Raw genomic sequence first — 11,784 nt, 5'->3', positions numbered from 1 at the left:
TCAATGTTTTCAGGGATAGCAGTCTGAAGGCAAATGCCAATCTGAGGGCATATGGCGGGTTTGCAGCAAAGTGGGTAGACTCTGTATTAGAGTATATTTCTGTATCCTCTCAGTCACAGGCCACAACGTAAAGAAAAATAAAAAATTCCTGTAAAGGATATCCCCAATATTTCTAAATATTCCCATGCTCTCATTTCCAATATATTTCCTGGCTACTAAACAGACAATCGCTTCAACCTGGAGAAAACCAGGATTAGATCTTAAGTGAAGAATCGGGTTTCATGGTATATAATCAATGAAAAACCACCAGCCATATTATCCGACAAAAATTAATTTAATAAAATTTCAGCTCCTTGGGCGGAATACAGTAATCATACCCCCTTTGAGTTAATACCACTACAGCCTGATTCTCCCAGTTTCCCTTTTCTGCTCGGGGAGATCCCCTTACGTCATGGGCACACTTCTTCCTCCCCTCCCCTACTCTCCAGTTAGTTCCCCCCACACCTTTCTTTTGTATCATTTAACCCTTATAATCAAAATCCTGAACCTTTGTCATTTTCAAATGTTTTTTTCTGTATGTTCAAAATTTTCAATAAACATTTAAAGTTTGAAAAAAATGGCTAGTCACATGTGTGAACTCTCTGATGTTTTATAAGAGTTGATTTTTTTATTGAACAAGTCACACATTCAGTACATGAAAATGGCTTTTCCCCTGTGTGATTTTTCTGATGTGTAACAAGAATTGATTAATGATTAAAGCATTTCCCACATTATAAACATGAAAATGGCTTCTCCCGTGTGAATTATCTGATGTGTAACAAATTTGGATTTCTTGTTAAAATATTTCCGACAATCTGAACACAAAAATGGCTTCTCTCCCATGTTAATTCCTTGATCTGTGAAAAGTGTGGATTTCTCGCTAGGCTTCCTGCATTCTGAATTTGAAAGTGGTTTATCCCATGTGAATTCTCTGGTGTGTAACAAGCCTTGCTTTCCAGTTAAAACATTTCCCACATTCTGAACATGAAAATGGCTTCTCTCCCGTGTTAATTCCTTGATCTATTGAGAAATCTAAACTTTTTACAGATTTCCCACCTTCTTAACTTGAAAATGGTTTATCCTTTGTGTGAGTTCTCTGATGTGTATCAAGCTTTGCTTTGCGGTTAAAACATTTCCCACAATCTGAACATGAAAGTGGCTTCTCTCCCGTGATAATTCCCTGATCTGTAACAAGTTTGGATTTCTCACTAGGTACCCCACATTCTGAACTTGACAATGGTTTATCCAGTTTGTGAGTTCTCTGATGCAGAAAAAGATTTACTTTCTGAATAAAACATTTACCACAATCCAAACATGAAAATGACTTCTTCCTTTTGTGATGTATTTGATGTATAACAAGTTTGGATTCCTTCTTAAAACATTTCCCACAGTCTGAACATGAAAATGGTTTCTCCACTGTGTGAATTCTCTGATGTTTAACAAGTTTGGATTCCTTCTTAAAACATTTCCCACAGTCTGAACATGAAAATGGTTTCTCCGCTGTGTGAATTCTCTGATGTTTAACAAGTTTGGACTCCTTCTTAAAATATTTCCCACAGTCTGAACATGAAAATGGCTTCTCTCCAGTGTTAATTCCCTGATCTATAATAAGTTTGGATTTCTCACTAAGTATCCCACATTCTGAATTTGAGAATGGTTTATCCATTGTGTGAATTCTCTGATGTATAAAAAGATTTGCTTTCTGAATAAAACATTTGCCACATTTTGAACATGAAAATGGCTTCACCCCTGTGTGAATTATTTTATGTTTAACAAGCTTGGATTTCTTCTTAAAACATTTCCCACATTTTGAACATGAAAATGGCTTCTCTCCTGTGTTAATTTTTTGATCTGTAAAAAGCTTGGATTTCTCACTAGGTTTCCCACATTCTGAACTTGAAATTGGTTTACCCTTTGTGTGAGCTCTCTGATGTATATCAAGCTTTGCTTTGCAGTTAAAACATTTCCCACAATCTGAACATGAAAATGGCTTCTCCCCTGTGTGAATTTCCTGATGTATAACAAGCTTGGATTTCTTCTTAAAACATTTCCCACATTCTGAACACGAAAATGTTTTTTCCACTGCATGAATTCTTTGATGTTTAACAAGTTTCGATTCCTTCGTAAAACACTTCCCACATTCTGAACATGAAAATGGTTTCTCTCCCGTGATAATTCCCTGATCTGTAACAAGTTTGGATTGCTCACTAGGTATCCCACATTCTGAACTTGACAATGGTTTATCCATTTTGTGAGTTCTCTGATGTATGAAAAGATTTGCTTTTTGAATAAAACATTTCCCACAGTCTGAACATGAAAATGGCTTCTTCCCTGTGTGAATTCTTTGATGTTTAACAAGTTTGGATTCCTTCTTAAAACATTTCCCACATTCTGAACATGAAAATGGTTTCTCTCCCGTGATAATTCCCTGATCTGTAACAAGTTTGGATTGCTCACTAGGTATCCCACATTCTGAACTTGACAATGGTTTATCCATTTTGTGAGTTCTCTGATGTATGAAAAGATTTGCTTTTTGAATAAAACATTTCCCACAGTCTGAACATGAAAATGGCTTCTTCCCTGTGTGAATTATTTGATGTTTAACAAGTTTGGATTCCTTCTTAAAACATTTCCCACAGTCTGAACATGAAAATGGTTTCTCTCCTATGATAATTCCCTGATCTGTAACAAGTTTGGATTTCTCACTAGGTATCCCACATTCTGAACTTGACAATGGTTTATCCATTTTGTGAGTTCTCTGATGTATGAAAAGATTTGCTTTTTGAATAAAACATTTCCCACAGTCTGAACATGAAATTGGCTTCTTCCCTGTGTGAATTCTTTGATGTTTAACAAGTTTGGATTCCTTCTTAAAACATTTCCCACATTCTGAACATGAAAATGGTTTCTCTCCCGTGATAATTCCCTGATCTATCACAAGCTTGGATATCTCGCTAGGATCCCCACATTCTGAACTTGAAAATGGTTTATCCCCTTTGTGAATTCTTTGATGTATATCATGCTTTGTTTTCTGGTTAAAACATTTCCCACATTCTGAACATGAAAATGTCTTCTCTTCTGTGTTAATTCCCTGATCTGTAGCAAGTTTGGATTTCTCAGTAGGTTTCCCACATTCTGAACTTGAAAATGGTTTATCCTTTGTGTGAGCTCTTTGATGTGTATCAAGCTTTGCTTTGAGGGTAAAACATTTCCCACATTCTGAACATGAAAATGTCTTTTCTCCTGTGTTAATTCCCTGATCTGTATTAAGTTTGGATTTCTCACTAGGTATCCCACATTCTGTACTTGAGAATGTTTTTTTCCTTGAGTGAATTCTTTGATGTATATCAAGCTTTGCTTTCTGGTTAAAACATTTCCCACATTGTGAACATAAAAATGTCTTTTCTCCTGTGTTAATTCCCTGATCTGTATCAAGTTTGGATTTCTCGCTAGGTTTCCCACATTTTGAACTTGAAAATGGTTTATCCCTTGTGTGAGCTCTCTGATGTGTATCAAGCTTCGCTTTGCGGTTAAAACATTTCCCACAGTCTGAGCATGAAAATGGCATCTCTTCCGTGTTAGTTCCCTTATCTATAACAAGTTTGGATTTCTCGCTAGGTTCCCCACATTCTGAACTTAAAAATGGATTATCCCCTTTGTGAACTCTCTGATGTTTGCAAAGTTTGGTTTTCATGTTATAACGTTTCCCACAGTCCGAACATGAAAATGACTTCTCTTGCGCGTTAATACCCTTATCTGAGACAAGTTTCCCACATTCAGAACATGAAAACGATTTATTCCCTGTGTGGATGCTCTGATGTGGACCAAGATTAGTTTTCCGATTAAAACATTTCCCACATTCTGAACATGAATATGGCTTTTCACTTGTGTGAATTCGCTGATGTGCTTGAGGTATTTCTGGAGTTATGGCACATTCTTCACATGCATTTCCGATGCCATGCTCATCTGTTCCAATATCTGAAAATATAAGAATTCCCTCTGAGCTCTTCATACAGTTATCTGCCAAGAATAAAACAGAATTTATTATTTTTCATTATTATTAATGTTCTCCATAGGTTCATGTGTCATTGCGCGTTTCACCAATCATTTCCAGCTACATGTTAAATTGAGACTCATAAAGCAGACTAAATAAGTGCTATTGGGGGTGTCTGTCTCATACCCTCCCTGACAGGTACATGTGATCTTAAAAAGAAGTTGAAGCTGTGCAAGCAATGGTCCTTTGCTAGCAATGGTTTCTAGTCCCTGGTTCTTTTCTAGGTCATGTAGATTAGAGGGGTTATCTGGGACTTTGGTTGGTTAAGAACTTACAGGGAGGTAGTTGCTAACTATCTGGTGACGATCTTTGCCAGCTCTGTCAATGGGGCATCACTACCGACACCATGCTGATTGACAATTGACAGCCGGCCCCCCCATAGTTAAGCAGTGGGGCCAGCATGACATCCTCAGTGAAAATGTCCACAGAGCAGAGTGGAAAAGAAGAAGCTGCTCTGTCGATGAGACGTTAGGAAAATTACCTGTCAGAACAGGCAGGGTTGGCAACTACATACCTGCAAGTTCTTAGCCCCATATCCAAAATATATAAAAGTCCTGGATAATGCCTTTAGAGGCTAAGGCCAACTTTGTTCACAAAATATAGGTCAACACGTTACTAAGGGTCCATTTACGCAGAACTACTGCCAATTGGTAATCATTTACCATTGAAACATATGGTATTCTTGGCCAGAATATTGTACACAATAGAAGGCAGCCCTATGACCATATGCAATGCAAATCTAGTGCTGCAGATAGAGCTAAATGCCACAGACTTTAAATATAACTAGCACAATTTTTGACACAGCCTTCTGAACCCAGCATTATCATTAACCCCTTTACCCCTGAAGGTGGTTTGCACGTTAATGACCAGGCCAATGTTTATAATTCTGACCACTGTCGCTTTATGAGGTAATAACTCTGGAATGCTTCAAAGGATCACACTGATTCTGAGACTGTTGTACTTCATGATAGTGGTAAAAATTAATCAAATTTTGAATTTTCATGCCCTTAAATCGGAGAGATATGTCACACAAAATAGTTAATAAATAACATTTCTCACATGTCTACTTTACATCTGCACAATTTTGGAACCAAATTTTTTTGTTTTGTTAGGAAGTTAGAAGGGTTAAAAGTTGACCAGTGATTTCCCATTTTTACAACAAAATTTACAAAACTATTTTTTTAGGGACCACATCACATTTGAAGTGACCTTGAGGGGCTTTTATGACAGAAAATACCCAAAAGCGACACCATTCTAAAAACTGCACCCCTCAAGGTGCTCAAAACCACATTCAAGAAATTATTAACCCTTCAAGTGCTTCACAGGAATTTTTGGAATGTGGAAGAAAAAATGAACATTTAACTTTTTTCACAAAAATTTTACTTTAGACCCCAATTTTTTATTTTTGCAAGGTTAACAGGAAAAAATGGACCCCAAAATTCGTTATGCAATTTCTCCTGAGCACGCCAATACCCCATATGTGGGGGAAAAAACACTGTTTGGGCACACAGCAAGATTCAGAAGGGAAGGAGAGCCATTTGACTTTTTTTAATGTAAAATCTGCTTGAATAATTAGCGGACGCCATGTTGCGTTTAGGGAGCCCCTGATATGCTCCCCCCCACAGGTGACCCCATTTAAAATGGAAACTAGACCCCTTAGGGAACTTATCTAGATGTGTGGTGAGCACCTTGAATCCCCCCAGGTGCTTCACAGAAGTTTATAATATTGAGCCGTAAAAATAACATTTTCACATTTTTCCCACAAAAATGTTTTTCAGCCTTCCAATTTTGCATTTTCATAAGGGTAACAGGAGAAATTGCACCATACCTTTTGTTGTGCAATTTCTCCTGAGTAAGCCGATACCCCATATGCAGGGGAAAAAACACTGTTTGGCGCACGGCAGGGTTCAAAAGGGAAGGAGCGCCATTTGACTTTTTGAATGAAAAATTTGCTTGAATACTTAGAGGACACCATGTTGCGTTTGAGGAGCCCCTGATGTGCCTAAATAGTGGAAACTCCCAACAAGTGACAGCATTTTGGAAACTAGACCCCTCAGGGAACTAGATGTGTGGTGAGCACACTGGGCTCCCAGGTGCTTCACAGAAGTTTATAACATGGAGCTGTGAAAATCAAAAAAAAAATCTAACTTTTTCCACAAAAATGATCTTTTAGCCCCCAATTTTTTTTATTTTTACAAGGGTAAGAGGAGAAAATGGACCCCAAAAACTGTTCTGCAATTTCTTCTGAGTACGCCGATACCCCAAATGTGCGAAAAAATACTGTTTGGGCGCACGGCAGGGTTCAGAAGGGAAGGAGAAAAATTGTCTGAAATCGAGAGCAGACGCCATGTCGTGTTGTTTGGAGAGCCCCTGATGCGCCTAAACAGTGGAAACCCCCCACAAGTGACACCATTTTGGAAACTAGGCTCCTCAAGGATTTTATCAAGGGGTATAGTGAACATTTTGAACCCAGAGGGACTACACAGAATTTGATAACATTAGGTCATCATATCGAATAAATTGTCATTAGTCTTGAGTGCAAGTGCTCGCTACTTGAGTTTGCATCAAGTTCTCGGTTATGCACCATGTATATCGGGTTCTCGAGTGACAAAATTTTCTTTACTTTTGAAAAAATTCCAACCCCAACACAACCCTATCCCCAACCCTATCCCTAGAGTTTATTTTTTACGCCATTCCTCCTTTTTTCTTTGGGTTGGTGCGATTACAGCGATGCCAGATTCATATTGGGTTTTTATGTTTGGCAGCTGTCGCACACTAAAAGACGCTTTTTCAATTTTTTTTTTTTTGCAAAGACTAGTTTTCGTTATCATTTTTCCATATTTCGACCAACAGAGTCATGTTGGTTTTTGCTTGTTTTTTGCAGGACGAGTTGATGTTTCTTTTGGTACCATTTTCGGGCACGTGACATTTTTTGATCGCTTTCTATTCTGATTTTTGGGAGGTAGAATAAATAAAAACCAACAATTCAGGAATTTTTTTTTTTTTATGCTGTTCCTCGTGTGGTAAAATTGATAAGGCAGTTTTATTCTTCGGGTCAGTACGTTTACAGCGGTACCACATAACGTTTTTTTAGGTTTTGGTGCTTTTACACAATAAAAACTTTGAGAGCTATAACTTTTTTATTTTTCGGCGGATGGAGCTTCATGGCAGCTTATTTTTAGCGCGACAAGATGATGTTTTCAGCGGTACCATTTTTATTTACATTCATCTTTTTGATCGCTTTTTATTCCATTTTTTGTTTGCCGGTATGATGATACAGTGTTCACTAAAGGGGTTAAATAGTGGGACAGTTTTATAGGTCAGGTAGTTCCGGACACGCCGATACCAAATATGTGTACTTTTATTGGTTTGTTGTTTCTTTTTTTTCATGATAATATTTATGGGTACAGTATATTTTTAATTTTTTTTGGATTATTTTTTCATTTTTCTTTTTTAAATATTTGTACAATTTTGTTTTCACTTTCTGACACTTTTTTTTTTTTTTTTTTTTTTTTTAACTTTTACACCTTGTCCCACTATGGGACTTTCACTTTTTGAAGGCTGATCGCTTGCATAGCATAGAAATGCAGCAGCATCTCTATGCTATGCACGCAGCAGCCCAAGCACACACAAGTTAGCTAGAACATACACTAAGCATTATCTAGCTAACTTGCTGATGCCTGGTGACCCGGATTCCGTCAGGACAACATCAGGTCACCATGGCAACTATCAGGGACCCGGCACAGATAGCAAGGGACGCAGAAGACAAGGTAAGAGGCTGCGCTTACCTCCCCTTGCTCCTGGCACATAGCACCGGGTGTCAGCTTCTGTGCGGGCGCGATGGCATTGCGCGTAATAGTACGCACTTGGTCCAATAGGCCTAGGGCACAAGGACGTACTATTACTGACAATGTCAGGAAGGGGTTCATTTGCTTAATTAATTAACTTATCCCTATTGTAATGGCTGGAGCTGCTTTTCTTTGGTGAGGCTGTGAGTATTGATATTGCTACTCGAAATTGATTTTCCAAGTTTGCGTCAGTCTGGAGCGCAGTTCACTCTTCGCAATACACTTTGTAAACAACTGATCATGGCAGTATTTTGTTCCGAACACATATTGCATGCAATTAAAGGGCAGGCTGCCGGCAAAAAGGGGCCACCGCTATGAGCACTGTGGTTCCCAGGAATCTGCTCGGGGGCTGAAGGAAAGGACAGTGCAAGCCGTAAACAGCCTGCGGGCCAGAGATTCCCCACCCCTGCACTAAATGGACATGTCAGGCAGAGGTGTTTACAGGTTTTCTGCCACCCGGGGCAAAAATTCATTTTGTCGCACCCCCCCTCCCCACCATATATGCGATTTACACACTTAGTCATGTGCTGACGAGCTGCTCTCCCTAATTCTCTCAATGTTCAGTGAAAAACTGAGCGAAGCAGGAAGAGAAGCTCGTTTTTACGTGGCTAAGTATGAAAATCGCATATGAGTGAAGATGGCATGTGATGACTGCTGGAACCTGCAAGCAGAGATGTATCATGAAAGTGAGTATATTACACGCTGTTAGGATTAGCATGCTACAGGGCTTCATGTTATAATTAAAGGGCTTCTCCAGGTTTGAGATGAAAGTCTGCAGTAACTCTATGTGACTGCAGGCTTCTGAATTCTCAGAGCGCATGACATACTTTTAGGATTTTCCCTTGCTGGTGGTATGAGTGGACGGTCATGTAAGCACAAGTATGTGATTTGTATACTTATGACCACATTCCGCCCAGATGTGTCCGGCCTCGCTAAATTCATTTTCATTGAGGGAGGCCACGCATGCCTATTCGGCACGTAACTGTGAGTATGCAAATCGCCGACACCACAGAATTCTGACAGAGTGTAGTGCGCACTGTGAGAATTCAGAAGTCTGCAGTCACATTGAATGACTAAAGACTCATCTACATTCAAATACATGATAGACGACGTTTTCGCTGATTGGATCTCTTTCTTTTCTTTCTCTTGTCCTGACGCCATGATGAGTTTTCTCATCCACAGCGCATCTCTGCAGACTTCCATCTTGTCTGGTCTTGTGAAGCACATCCCCACAAGATGCCCTTAAAAATAGCAATGTATTTATAATGCACTTGAATAAAAATATCAGCCCTGCGCTGAGCCCCTGAATAAATAATTGTCCCTCACCATATTCCCTGCACAAAATATGACCCCCACACTGTTCCTCTTATGGTACATGGCCTCCACACTGCCCTCTACTTTTTATACTGGGCCCTCTCTTCACACTATCCTCTCACACTGTCCCCCCTATAGGGCCTGGTCTCTATACTGTGCCCCCTCATTACAGTCCCCCCTCCTTGGCATACTGTCCACTCCTGACTGTGCCCCTACACAGTCCCCCCATGCTACCCCCCACACTACTCAGTCTCTATTCTGTGCCCACTCACACTTTCTCCCCCCACTTTTTCTCTTCCCTCATCATACTGTCTCCTCACATCCCACGTTAACCATACGGTCTCCTCATATATTTACCCCCTCACTCTCCATACTGCCTCCTCACACATCCCCCCCGCCTGCCCATACTGTGTCTGCACACATCCCATCACCTTTGCTCCACATACATTTTTCCCCTCACTACTCATACTGTGTCTACACCCATACCCCCACTCACTCCACATACTGTGTCCGCATACATTCCCACCTTCGCTCCCCATACTGCATTCGCACCCATTCCACTACTCACAATTCTGTGTCCACACCCACCCCCCACTCATCATACTGTGTCCACATCCACCCCCTCATACTGTTTCTTCATACATGCCCTTATCTCCACCCTTGCTCCTCATTTTGTGTCTTTAAATTTCTCCAGCTCCCCATATTGTGTCTACACCTGTCCCTTCCTTGCTCTCCAAACTTGTGTCATCAAATCTCCCCAACACATTACATACCGCCATCCCCACACACAAAGGGAATCTGTCAACAGAAATAACTCTATTAACTTGCAGATATGTGGTTAATCTAACCCGGCGGTCAGAGCTTCAATTGTACTCGCTTCTACAGACGCGAGTACAATTGATCACTGAGAGCCGGAAAGCTGCAGCTTCTCTAAGCCGGCTGTCAACTTGACAGCAGGCTCAGAGAATGGCCGACTCCCAGTCCGAGGTGTGGGAAAATATATGCGCTGGGGGAGACCCTTCAGACCGCCGCATTAGGTGCCCCGACGACGCCCCCCTGCTGGCTGCGCCCAGGGCACATGCCCAGCCTGCTCCCCCTTAGATACGCCTCTGATGTCAGGGTCCATTTTTTTCCTTTTTTGTGTATCAAGATGTAACCCCCCACCAACAGAGTGTTCAGCGAACAGCACTTCAAAATGTGAGCATTACATTTAGTTCTCAATCATACATCTGTTTTTTGATCATACGTGAAAAACAACCTTTCCCTTAGGTCCATTTACGTAGTTCAACAGTTCTTTGCCCTTAGATGTGATAGGAAAGGTGGAATTTTAACTACTCCCGAGTCTATAAAGGACTCAAGAGACCCCACCCAGGTGGTGATATCCGAATAATTGTGTTAAATCATTTTTTTTCCTTATCATGTGCACTCTCCTTTCAGTTTTTGTAGAAGACTTATTTAGAATATTATCTATCCACTATTAATATTCTACCTTCTAATTTGTTGCAAAGCATTTTTTTTTTTTTACAGGCACCCAGGTGATCACGTTTATTTTTTCTGCAGAAAAAAAAAGTGTTACATAACTTCGGCCTTAGGGTATGTGCACATGGTACGGATTTGCTGCAGTTTTGACGCTGCAGAATTTCTGCACCATTTCCGCACCTAATATGCAAATTAGATTACTTGCATTTTTTGGTGCGGTTTTTACATGCGGTTTTGCCGCATGCGTTTTTCATGTCTTCATGTTGAAATCAGAGAATTTTTTTTTTTTTTAACAAACTTTAAAGCACACAAAACACACATGCGGTTTTTACGCATGCGGATTTTCCTCATCTAATGCAAGTCTATGGGGAAAATCCGCATGGGTTTCCGCAAGAGAAATAGACATGCTGCGGATCTGAAAAACGCCCCTCAGGTCAGTTTCCACAGGTGCACAAAAACGCATAGTGGGCATGGGATTTCTAGAAATCCCATCCACTATGCTGTAACATCTGGCCGCTGCGGTTTTGACGCTGCATAAAAACGCAGCGTCAAAACACCAGCAAATCCGCACAGTGTGCACATAACCTTATCGTGGCAATCCTGACAACTTTGGTGAACATGCACGATATGCCCACGCTGCGAAGTATATATATGAAGCCAGTACTGGCCATATTGTTTAGGGGTCTATTTAATTTACAATGGTCAACTGCTTATTAGATTGGTGTGTTTCTATGGGCAGGTTTTAGACTATCTCAAAACAATGTATCAAAAAAACTTTTTTTTTTCCAATAATTGAAGAAATGTACAGTATTACTGTAATTTTTGTTTATAAAATATTAAAAAATAAAAGTTTTGATATTTTCAACTTTTAAACACTGGGGGAGCAGCTACTGAAATTTGCAATAAAAACCTAGTGTAGTGCTTGCTCACATTACAACTGCCGTAAAAGTGGACGGGATCTGCTCACATGTGTGTCACATCACTCCTACCCTTCTGGCCTGTACAGGATGAAGTTTAGGATCACAGTGCAGAGACATTCTGCTGGTGACT

The 11,784-nt window shown here is 40.2% G+C and overlaps 1 protein-coding gene across 1 annotated transcript in view; it reads right to left on the bottom strand.

Annotated features, from left to right (window-relative positions):
• Positions 1 to 212: 212 nt before the first annotated feature.
• Positions 213 to 11,784, bottom strand: part of LOC141272091 (uncharacterized) — a 35,268-nt gene continuing 23,696 nt past the window's right edge. The window contains exon 7 of the mRNA XM_073682398.1: positions 213 to 4,059. Within this exon, the coding sequence (XP_073538499.1) occupies positions 1,100 to 4,059 (2,960 nt within the window). The 3' untranslated portion in view covers positions 213 to 1,099. The remainder of the gene's footprint in view (positions 4,060 to 11,784) is intronic.

Source organism: Phyllobates terribilis, unplaced genomic scaffold, assembly GCF_046119375.1.
Source record: "Phyllobates terribilis strain yellow unplaced genomic scaffold, ASM4611937v1 Scaffold_5__5_contigs__length_657084704, whole genome shotgun sequence".
In the NCBI taxonomy this organism is placed as follows: Eukaryota; Metazoa; Chordata; class Amphibia; order Anura; family Dendrobatidae; genus Phyllobates; species Phyllobates terribilis.
Note: the sequence above shows the minus strand (reverse complement) of the source record. Positions and strands in the feature narration are given on the sequence as shown.